Source organism: Dipodomys merriami, unplaced genomic scaffold (genome assembly GCF_024711535.1).
Source record: "Dipodomys merriami isolate MVZ:Mamm:240054 unplaced genomic scaffold, mDipMer1.0.p SCAF_29, whole genome shotgun sequence".
Taxonomy (NCBI): Eukaryota; Metazoa; Chordata; class Mammalia; order Rodentia; family Heteromyidae; genus Dipodomys; species Dipodomys merriami.
Window position 1 is genome coordinate 17421408 of NW_027204381.1, and position 12105 is coordinate 17433512.

The 12105-nt window shown below is 39.7% G+C and overlaps 1 protein-coding gene across 6 annotated transcripts in view; it reads right to left on the reverse strand.

Moving 5' to 3' along the window:
* Cadm1 (cell adhesion molecule 1) overlaps positions 1–12105 on the reverse strand; it is a 319918-nt gene that overhangs the window by 20891 nt on the left and 286922 nt on the right. For 4 of the 6 annotated variants that reach the window (XM_070038521.1, XM_070038520.1, XM_070038517.1 and 1 more), the window contains one exon: positions 1975–2007. The exons of the other annotated variants lie outside the window; for them this stretch is intronic. In XM_070038521.1, the coding sequence (XP_069894622.1) occupies positions 1975–2007 (33 nt within the window). The remainder of the gene's footprint in view (positions 1–1974; positions 2008–12105) is intronic. 6 annotated transcript variants of the gene reach the window in all.

Genomic DNA, 12105 nt, shown 5'->3' on the forward strand with positions numbered 1-12105 from the left:
TTGTTCTGCCTATTTCCTACCAAGTATCTCATGCACTGCCGGTCAATAACATCTCACTGAAGTATCAGTGGCTGCTTGAATACCGTTCCCAACTAGCAGGACAGGGGCTGTTTTTACCATACACTACATCTCTATTTTCTCTCAAAGGATTGTTGGAAAGTCTGTGTCTTTAAAAAAAATCATACTGCAAAAAGAGATCACTTTCTCTTTTTCTCTCTTTAAAGAGAATGAGCTAATTAAAAATAGTAGCCTAGAATCACAATCAGCCCCCGAGTTCATTTCTCTTTTCTCAGCCAAGGGAACACATTTCCTACACTAAATAAATACCCTGTCTAGGCCTTCAAGGATGAGCTGCAAAATACAAGTACCTAAATTTTATTGAAGAGACCAAGAAAACAGAACTCTGGAGCTTTAGGAGATTAATGATCAATATTTCTTCAAAGGTCTCATAGAATTCAAGAACCTTATGGTTACATTTGACCCTGGAGTTAATTACAGGAAGCTCAGAATTTAAAGTATTTTAAGAAGAATAAAACAAAATTTCTCGAGCTACATTAAAATAGCCTTAAAGTTCTGAGAATAATCGATGAAAGCCAGGAGGTGCTCAATTAATGGTGAAACATACAAATAACTAAGCTTAATGGAGTGCAATGCCTGAGATGTAGCAAGTATTATGGGGCATTACCTTAGAAAGTGGAAGTTTTATACCTAATTGATTTCTCATGACTGTCAAGTGTACCTGAACCCTTTAACTTATTTTTTATGGATGTTTCCCTTTTTGCCAATGACAGGGAAGGACAGGATGAAGTGGGACTGGAGTGGAAGGGATCTATCACTCCATACCTAACTTTGACCTTAGAGGACAGCTCAACTAGGCTTTGCGTAGAGATTTCTAACCAACAGGATCTCAAATGTAGGTTTCTTTAGGGAATCCAGTCTGAGACAGGAGATGTTACTCAAAAACTTGAATTAATCCTACAAGGTTGGCTGATCAGTTCTTGTCATTTCAATGACAGATTTCCACCCTGCACAACAGGCAAAGTGATTGAAATGGGCCCTTTACCAAATGATTCCCTTGGATTCAATTATTACAATTTAGCCCATTTTTAAACTAACATATCTGTCTCTAAGCACAATCTTGCCAGGCTTAGATTTGAGCTAAATAATAAAGCAATATACGGATGGAACATGATTCTCATTTTCTGACTGGAAAGACACAGAAAAGTTAATAGGTTTATCCCCATCTCATACGTCACTGGTGATAGGAGGGAAAGGAGACCATGTTTCCTTGATGTACCTGTCTGTGATGTACACTAAGTTTTTAATCATGTTTCTGATTAAAGTTTTAAAATCAACATTTTATCATTTGGTCTGCAAGATACCCCCATATACCAATGACTTTTAAAAAGTCCTGGTTCATGTACGATCCTTTTGGAATGACCCATGTTAAGCATAATCATAAGATGAACAGGTAGAGATTACAGGTGCATACAGGAAGGGCAGTCAACCCTAAGGGTGATGAGGACAAAATAAAGCCACAATACGTCCTAATCACAGCTTCTCTCCCATCCTCTGTGACTTCCAATCCCAACTAAGTGACACAGAGATCTGTCATTCAAAATTTACCTGAGTCTACATTCTGTAACCTTTGGTTCAGATGCTAGATGGTTAAGTAAAATATTCATTACTTTTCAGGTTTTATGTATTTCAAGCTTTGGTGGAGTTTTATGTAAAGTGGCCACTCCTGTCATGATAGACTGCAACCATTGGCTGTTGAACTCACAACAGAAATGACAAGACTCGACAGCCTTTCAAGCCTTACACAAAAAATAAATAAATAAATATATAGTCTATTTACAAGATCAGTCTACTCCAAACGTGATTTCCCTTGAAGACTGCATTTCTCTTTTTCCCAGGCTTGCCTTGCCTCTCAGCAGTGCTGAGAAAGTAGATAAACAGTAATGTGATACCAACCGTGAACTGCTGGTTCTGTCGTCGCCGTTGTATCTACAGACAGGAACAGAGGATTGGAGGAAGGGAAGAAACAGGAGGAACGGCATGCAAAAAAAGGGAAAATGGAAAAAAAATGGAACAGATAATATATGAGCAAGCTTTCAAAGAACATCGCGTGACAAGCAATAATAAATGAAAAGCAAAAAGCATTTGAAGTGAGTAGCACTGTTTTAAGACATGCCTGGAGCCCAAAGCTGCAAGCCAGTAAGGAAAACAGTAAATTCTTTGGTTTTTGGGGGTCTTGCCAGGACACATATATTTGCTAGTCAATAGTCAGGGAACATGCAAAGTGATGAGAGACACCGGTGCAAACTCAGGGGCTGGTAGATGGCTCTTAACGCATCAAGGCTCAGGACTGCGACAGAAAAGCTCAGCCGGAACGTTGGTTAAACAATGGATTCATACATTCAAACATTGCCTTTGTTTTAACCCAACCCACCCGGGTACATGGGCTTCTCCACTGCCAATTAGGCATCACTGGATCAATTGCACTGAGCGTAGGCTCAGATGCCTGTAGATGAATATGCAATAGACAAGTTCAACTTCTTCACTGTATTACATTGGCGGAGTTTAGCTAGGAAGTACAATGAACTGGCAGACCATGGGAATCAACAAATTACTTTCTTCATTCAGACACACAGTGTCCCTCTGTCCCCGCTCCATTCTGAAGCTCTTAATATGTAACAATTCAAGAGCAGAAGCCTTTCACGAAAACACACATGTCCACCCAGGCTTCCCAAAGCCACATCTAATCATGTGACACTCAAAACTAACGTAATCATCCATGCGCTTATAGCTGAGAACCACATTTGCAGCTGTGAGCTGCCAGCATCCTGCTTTCACAGCTGGATTAGGAGATGGACCCATCATCTTTGTGTTATTGGTACTGCACCTGCCATGGAAGAAGAGGTGGTTTGTCTCTTTCTTCTATTTAGGAGAACTGTTCAAGTGTTCTCCTTCTTCCCTACCTGGCCTGCTATCACAGGTTCCTTTCCACAGGACATTCTTCCTAAGGGCTCAAGGCATTTTCTCTTTACTCTTGGTTATGGGGGGAAGTGAAATGCATGCTGATATTTTTATCCAGAGTCATTTTAACACCACTCTCCTAGTCAATTTCATTCCCTGTGAACCCAGCTGGCCACACTCTCCTTTTCCAGGCCCCTCAGATCTCCAACCTGCCCCATCAACTTGGCCATCCTTCGTCCAGAAAGGAATGGGGTCATTTTGACTCAAAAGTTCTTGTGGGATTATGGGCTAAAATGATGACCTGACCTTTAAAAAAATGTTTAAATTTATTTAAAATAATGCAGCTACTCATTTATAGTGTTTTCATGAGTCCCAGAGACTCCAAAAGACAGTTTCAGATTCAACACAGGCAATGTTTAAATGTACCAGAATGTCACATATAACTTTTTTTGGTGGTCCAATGAGCCTGGAGCTTCTGATTTGTAAATATGACACATGAATTCACACTGGTGTTCCCCCTCAGTCAGCATTCTTTCCTCGGTACTGCATACCATCACAAGTCAGAGCCCTTCAAAGGAGCCAGAATTAAACCATAAGTCTGAAGGGCCAATGCAGCTTAATATAACCAACCGCTGAATTTCTTGGAATAAGTAAAGATAAACATAAAATACACCACATAAGAATACAATACTTACTTACAAGTCAACTCTGTGTGCATAAAACAGCAGTAAAAATAATACAGGAAACCGTACAAGTGAAGCAACACTCTACACCAGCATTCCAGATTCTTCTGATATGGGAGACGTAGCTCTTTAGTGGAGTTATCTATGCCCAGCATTAGTTTGAGGAACTTTAAATTTGGGGGGCAGAATTAAATGTACATTTGTACAGAAACATTTATATTCATGTTCACACATTTTACGGGTAGGCATTTGGTTTCTTTCCAAAATAGAAATTAAAAAAAAGAAGGAAGCAATAAACACTTTGGCTCATTATTTTTGTGGTAGCACTTGTAATATGCGTTGTTTTTGTGAGGTAAATAATTAATAGGCAACAAAAGGGGATGAAGTAAAACTTCAAGGTTAGCGTCTTCAAAACATAATGTTTGACCCCAATTTACTGTCTTCCTGCATCACATTATGTCAGCTCGGAGACAAAATTAAACCAGGTGAAGCTAGGTGTTGGCTCTTATGTGGGTACTAGCAAATACAAGGCAAGATCCTAGTACATCTTGCTTCCCCCCACACTGGGGGTGGGAAATCCATCAATTGCACCCAAAAGAGGAGGAAAAGGGGTTGCTGAGAAGGAAAACACACACACACACACATTCTAAAACAGGTAAGCAAACACATGTTCAAGTCAAACAACACAGTTACTGTAGTTGCTAATGGCCATCCACGATTAGCAATGGGGGAAGAGAGCAGCGGAAAACACAGATGGCTTGAGTTTAGACTAGGTTTGAGGATGAATTTGGGGAACTGCTAGATCCCTCTACCTGAACAGAGGCTGTTTCAACTCAAGAATTAAGGAAGAATTCTTTCCAAGTGCCGTTTCTCTCCTCACAGGAGAGCCTGGTGACAGGACTTGAACTGCATTATGACTTCATGCAGAAACCAGATGCCCTCGCTCTGGGCAGACTGTGAGCTTGCAAGGCAGGATTTATTTGCAAGGCAGGATTTATTAGGGTGTCTGAATCATAAGGTGGGCAAGTTCACCTCTCTGAATCAATTTGCAGGGTCACTGTACTTTTTGATAACATTCTAAGTGTACAGGCAAAACACAATTCCATTGAAAAATTGATAAATGCTAGAATCAGCTTGAAAGATGAGTATGTCTAATTGCTCTCACAAAGGCTTTTTTAAAACCTAACTTCTTTGCTGCCTTGAAAGAAAAATCTTTGAACTAGGCCTATGTGAAAAATAGTTCACAAAGAGCTAAATTGGACTTACAACAGTATTAGGTTTAAAATTAAAAAGGCCTAGCTGAGCCATTGCCTCCAATTTAGTTTAACTGCAACGAGAGCAAATTTATTGTAAAATTATTTTATATGGTCAACAATGCGTGCGTACACACACACACACACACACACACACACACACACACACACACACACACACACACACACACACACACACACACACACACACACACACACACACACACACACACACACACACACACACACACACACACACACACACCAATCTCTGGTTCCCACTAACTCAGTATGTACTGTCTTAATAGTCACTCTCTAGCTGTTTTATGAGCAGAATCAGACAAGTATCCAAGAAAGAGCCTGTGCATCATTTTTCTGTAAAACACACACTTCACTAAATACTGACTTCTCTTAGTTTCCCAGTCCTACAGTTTATGCAATCCTGCCTTGAATAAATGAAGCAGCCCACATATTTCATGTTGTAGCATAAGGTATTTACAAAATGAAAAAGCTCTGACAATATGTGAGAATAGAGACACTAACCATTTAACCAAGTAGCCAAAAAAAAAAAAAAAAGACTGCATGAGAGGCAGCTGGGCAATATTTAGTTGAAACAGTCATGTGTAAGCTCCACTGTGGCACATTCTAATCCTTTCATATGGGTTCTCTCCAACTTCGAATTGTTCACTGAGTGTGACAGACTGGGGGTTTAAAACTAATCCATAAATTAGTCCGTGGTCTCAAACACAACGGGTGCCATAAATGAAAATGAAAATCCTAGAACAAAATTAAATTCACAACCTTAAATACTTTTTCTTCCCCAATTGATGTGTGGTGCTCCTGGCTGTACAATGCAGATTCACTGTGAGGCTGCAGTTTGGGGTGTGTGAGAACTGGGTGTACATTAAAAAAAAAATACAGTAGAATAATGCCGAGACTCAATCTTTTCTGAGGCAGAGCTTAATTGTGAAGAATTGAAATTCCCCCATTTTGATTGTCATAAACTTAAATGAAAGCATAGGAAGCAGTATAGACATATTTTAATACACTTTCTCCCAGTTTATTCTTTTAACTAAAGTCAATAAGGAGCCAATGGGTTTGCTTAATTGAATTTCCCTTCAGTTTGTGTTATGAAGGTGCTTTAAATCTAGACACCAGGGCAGGCGAGGAATTCCCCTGACAATTTCATTTCATAGTCTGGCTGTGCTGGCCAATACATATTAAATATAGATGGTATTCTTTCTTTTCCTTTTCTAACTTATTTGAGATCTATTGAAAGCAAAAAAAATAAATGCTGGAAAATTAAACTCAAATGTAATTTCTACAGGTTTCTTTGTTAATTTTCTTGCCATCTATGTGTTGTTTTAATTAACTTTCCATTTCTTAGGGACAGATAGGACCAGAACCAAAGCTAAAAAGATCAAACAATCTCTCTTATGTCTTAATGTCACCTCCCTTTTGAGTGAAGAGATTGTGTGCCACAGAACAGCAGGAAGGGAAGTTGATTTCAAAAAAAAAATTTTTGTTTTTGTTTAGGAAATTTCAAGTTTTGTTAAAAGCTTCTTCAGAATTGTTCACTTGGTGGTGGCTGTGCTCCAGAGAGCTTTCATTGACAAACCAGATGTTCTCCAAAATAATAGGAAGCTGTATAGTGGTTTTACTTAACAAGAAAATAATTTCTACAGCCTGGTATGTGTGTGAATGAGTGGGAGGACTCGAGGCCAGGGCAGGGGAAGCAGAGGGCGGTGGAGGGAGGGTACAATGGTGAGAAGGGCAGAAGAGGGAAGAGGCTCCACAGTTCTACCGAATGGTGTTACACTACGAAGGTCAGGGCCCTTCCTGTCACAGTCCTTTATTGACGATTACAAGTATCATTTTTTAATCCTGGGAAACCCATATTCGTGGCATTATTTATTTGCATCGTCAACAGACCGTTTAGCATGGAAACAGGTCAACTCTATTCCTAGGAATATCTTTTGAGAATAGCATAAAATTATGGAAATTACAGAAGTATTAGAAAAGAACAATCTCACACTTCTCATCTCTTACTCTACTTTAACAAAACATGGAATCTGGTGACTTTGAACACATGAAATGTCTTCCATTCCGTCCTAAACCAATATAGGTCAAAACTGGTTGACTATGATATATTTTGCCAGTTAATTGTAAACTTGGTACCAAAATAAAATTTAGACAGGGCAATATTAAAAAAAGTGGACATGTACCTTTTAAGGGTAAAAACTTGAAAGGGTGGCTCATCGTGTAAATGGTGGTTCATGAATATTTACTAGGCATACTGGCGTATCAGTAACACCCAGTAAGTATTCAACAAATGATGAATGAAAAACAATCTTAATGGAGTAGATGTCAGTCCTGGGAAAAAGGCAACTTGGTAAACATTCTTGGATGAAAGATGTACATTTCCTAGCAACAAAGTCTTAACACTACTGCCTGGCACATAAATACACACAAAATACACACACACGGAAGACAGATGTTTGAAGTACTGTTGGACCTTCATGCTTCATTTTCCAGATACCTTCTTTTCTTATTCACATTCTCCTCATGTTTGGATGGCACAGATCACTTTCCCTGTGATCTCTGGTAGCTGCTGCTTGTCCTACTGAAATCACCCCTCTGCACAGCATTGCTTACTGAGTTCGAACGTGCCTTGTATATTAAGGGACACATGAAATTTGTATTCTATATATATATGAGTGCTCAATATTTGTTGAATGCATGCCTAAAAGGAGACCGGCTTATACCCTTCGGCCATGAAAATAACAGCAATGGAGAAAGAATCATTAGCGTCAGAACAGAAAGCTTTCCTATACTTCAAGATGGTCCTGCCACAGGTTAGTACCAAGTGTGAGTGTTCTATACTGCTTTCCTCATACCTACAATACCACAAATGCACTCTACATTGACTTTCCCTAGTTTGGCACATTCTACAGTATCACTGAAAGTTAAGGGCTGTTTCCACCTTACGTTATATGATTTAATCCACATTAATGTGGGGGGAAAAAGCCCTATGATATTAAGCTGTGAAAGCCAAAATAATAACGTGGGCCTGGGGGCTAGAAATTATTTTCTCCAAGATATATTGCTTTTTTTTAGTGCTTTGTCACCAGTAAGAAAAACCTTACGATTTTCTTTTCCAAGAAACACAAAATAGTTAATTGAATATGCACGTTAAAAAAAAAAAAAGGAGGAAAAACTCATTTAGAAATGACCTACTTCATTCTTATGAAAGGATTTTTTAATGTGTTTCAGATTTTGGCCCTATAGCTATTCATTTCTTATTCTAAGGTGATTTTAATTTTTTTTTAATTTATGGCTGACGCATGCATTGAATGACCTATAGGTTCATCTCCTCCTGGCCTGAATTTTATATTTAAGCTGCTAAGTGTGTATACAATTGAGTGCTGAGTCCTTTCTGTGGTATTGCTCATCAAGCATCTAACCCAATACACAGCTAGGCAGGAACACAACAACAACCATACTCATGAAGAGAAATGTGATTCTAAGGTGATGACTGGAAAAAGACTGACTCAAAGGGGAGAGACTGACCTTTGGGGGATAGCCGATGTTATCACCAAGGACAGAAACACATAACATCATGTATACCCAGTGCAAAGCTGAGGAGGTAACTAGGAAGAAAGTTAAACTAAATGAAGCAGCTTTCTTTCCTATCTAATGGCACATATCTTCACGAATGAAATGACATGGACTACTTGACATTCCAAAAGAAGCTGGTGAAAGAAAGAGGGGAGGAGGCGAGAAAAAGAGAAAGACAGAGAATGAGAGCTTTCAAAGGCCCATATAGAACAGAAATGTATGGTTCAGAGCATCAACAAAAGATAACAAAGACACCACTGGATCTTATGGCGAATTGAAGTGAGACTCTAAATGGCTTCCTAATTCAATCCTATTTCTCAAGTTGTGTTTTTAATGATACCAATGGCTTATCAGTTGTAAACTATAACTAGGGCCAATTGACATGGCTTGGTAACTAGTAACTTTCCATGTTTACTCATTGCAAACATTTCTCCCTAGTCAAGATTTCCCTTTGTTGTGTGCCTCACACAGAAGTCATTAGACCTGCTACAAGCAGGGAAACGGGAGATAGCTGCGTTCCTCCTACCCACCAGGTAGGTGGGCAATAGATGGGACATTCGTTACAATTCCTCTCTTTTAAGGGTCTCCTGGATGAAGCTTTAACATGTTTTGATGGAGTCATGTGATCTGGAACAGTCTGCCTCCTCTAACACGGGAAACAATTTGATTATCTTGGCTATGGAACATAAAAGACAGCATCGAGAATACTTCCTTTCAGAGAAATCAGAAATCAACTATGACCTCTCAAAATTTACAAATATTTTTCTATTGCATTGTACATTTCTCTGGTAGTGAAGAAACTCTGTCCGGGGGAATGGGTTTCAGTTATTGCATCTGACTGAGAGAAAAGGATGATTGTGGGCTTAAAAAAAAAATCTGGCTTTATGTGACAGTCACTGGATTTAGCTGTTGAAGCTTTTAAGGCTAATGGTGGCTGTAATGTACCAAACAGTAAGGAGAGAAGAGGAGTGGAAATTAATTTAGCTATCCATTTGTCAGGAATTCAGTCTGTAAGAGTTTTTAGGAACCAATCTAAATTTAGAGACCTGGACCTTTAAAATGGGACTCAGAATCATTTGGCTCCATAACCTTTAATCTGTTTGGAGAAAGGAGCAAATGTTAAATTCTACAAGTGTGCTTTCTGGGCAAGATAAATATATATAAGACTACTTGTGAAGACACAGGAAGCCTGGAAGATCACATCCATTAAGACAACAGATTCCACAATGTTGTTTTAGTAGCAATTTAACTACTCTTGGGTGTGCCAGTGAGAATCTGGGCATTCATTACCGCAAATGCATTTGGTGTGTAGAGAATTCAACTGCTAACATCGAGGGGCTAAAGTGCATCTATGAGATCATCTTACATTACCTTGAGCTAGGGCCAGCTGCAGAGAGCTGGAAGCAAAGACAAGTCTCTGTTTAAAGGTACCTTTGTCATGGGTAGAAATATAGCATTGTTTATGCATTACTTATTTTCAAAATTTCTCCTTAAATGAAGTCTTTGCAGTCAGAGCTGTGATAACAATTGAGTTGTAAGTAGGTGAGGACCCAAGATTAGCTTTCCTTTGGAGTGAAAAGATTTAAGGTTTATGAACTGAGATGATACTGTTGGCTGGCGGTGACAGAGAGGAGTCAGGAAATATTAAAGGTCTTAATTTTTTTTTTTTAAAAAGCTTGAATTTGTAAGAAGACCAACCATAAATGAAAACGTTGGCCCATGTTGAAGACAAATGGGGTGTTTGTATATTGCCTTAAAACTCAAACCTGGATAACTCCCAAGATGACACTTTCTACCATGAGAGCTAATAAAAACTAGGTCACACTTGGGCAACTTCTGCAACAATTGATGGGCTCGTAAGGGTTCACACACCCAGAATCAGGTGATGTCATTTACTCTGACATCCAAAGGGTTTTCTAGAAGTAGCTTTATAAAACTGGTAACAAGAGCACAGGCCTAAAGGACTGTGGATTTAGCTCAAGGGTAGAGCACTTACCTAGCATGTCCAAGGCCCTCGCTGGGTTTGATCACAACAGTGCTTGAAACAAAACAAAAACCCCTACAAGCCTAGCTCAGCTTCTAAATAGATAACAGGTAATAAACGGCAGTAGGTAAAACCTTGTTATTAGGATGAAAAGGACTGGGGGTGTAGCTCACTCATTAGTGTACGTGCCTAGCATGGGTTGGATCCCAGCACTGCCCCAAACCAAACCAAACCAAACCAAAAGTCCCTACGAGCCTAGTTCAGTTTCTAACCAGAAGAAAGGTAATCAATTCATGGCGGGTGAAGCCTAGGTCTCAGTATCAAAAGTTGACAGTGCAGTTGTTCTGGAAGTCCCAGTCAGGAAGAAATACCTTTGGTTTGCTCCCGAGTGATAGAGAAAATGCCAACAAACTTGAGTTTACTTAAGAGGCAGGAACTAATAACATAGAGCTAAAGCAGAAACATACAGACAAGAATTAGGAAGCAAATTCTCTAGGTTGAGCTGGTTTAGAGTGAGACACAAAAACCAATTGATGGATTTTCAGAAGTTTTTAAATTCAGTGTAGGCATTGATGGTTGCTGTGACCAATATTTAAGAAAATCCTCAACAGGGACTGACTTAGGTGTTCTCTTTGTCCCACTGTAATAGAAAGGTGGAGGAAACTGGGATTAGACAATCTAGGACTGTGTTTCCTCAGGTGATGAGGCCTCTTCCTTCATTGAGCACTTGGGTCATCGCTATCTCCCCAACTCCTGTGCAAATGGAAAATGTCTCCAGAAAGTCAATGCAATCCTGGAGGGCAGGTGCTAAAGAGAAGTTGAACGTGAAAAGAGATGATCGTGAGACATTCGGTGTTTATGAAGAAGTCTGGGGTGGGATGGAACACCGAGTGCATGGTTGACAGAGACCTTGCAGGCTTGTCAAGACAACAGATTCAAGTGGAAAAATTACCTTGTTCAAGAGATACTCTCCAGCCTCAGAATAGTTTTTATGTGTTTCTGAGGTTGGACATTTGTAGATGGTGATTGGGAAGGCCTGATCTAGTGAAATCCTGCATGTCAAGTTGACATGGTTTGGCTTTGGTAGGCAAAAATAAGCCCAGGACTCTCAGACAACCAACACCAAGCAACAGGAGAGCCATGGGATACCAGGAAAGGGACATAGGACACCCCACCCCTGCTCGGTGACAATTTGAAAAGAGATGATGAACTAGAGTCCTCAGCAGGAAAAAGCCACGGATTTCCTCCAGCCTCCCATGAGCAGGCAGGCTGAATTACTGCTACGTAGGGAGAAGACCATGCACTCAGTAGTGTGGCCAAGTAGGTGTGATCCACTACAGGATGTGGAGTAAGATGGAACTGAGACAAGGACGTGATCCAAAGCCACAGTACTTACCATTGCATCAACCATGGCTAAGCAGAAGCTACTAGCATTCAGTAGCCAGGCTGCCATTCCTTTAGATTTTGCTTTGAATGGTGATGTATAAAAAAAGAATCCCCTCGTGGGTAAGCCACAAAATATCTGATAAATGCTTGGATGTTAAATGCTTGGATGTTTAATCTTTTCTGAAGTCCTTAAGATTCAATT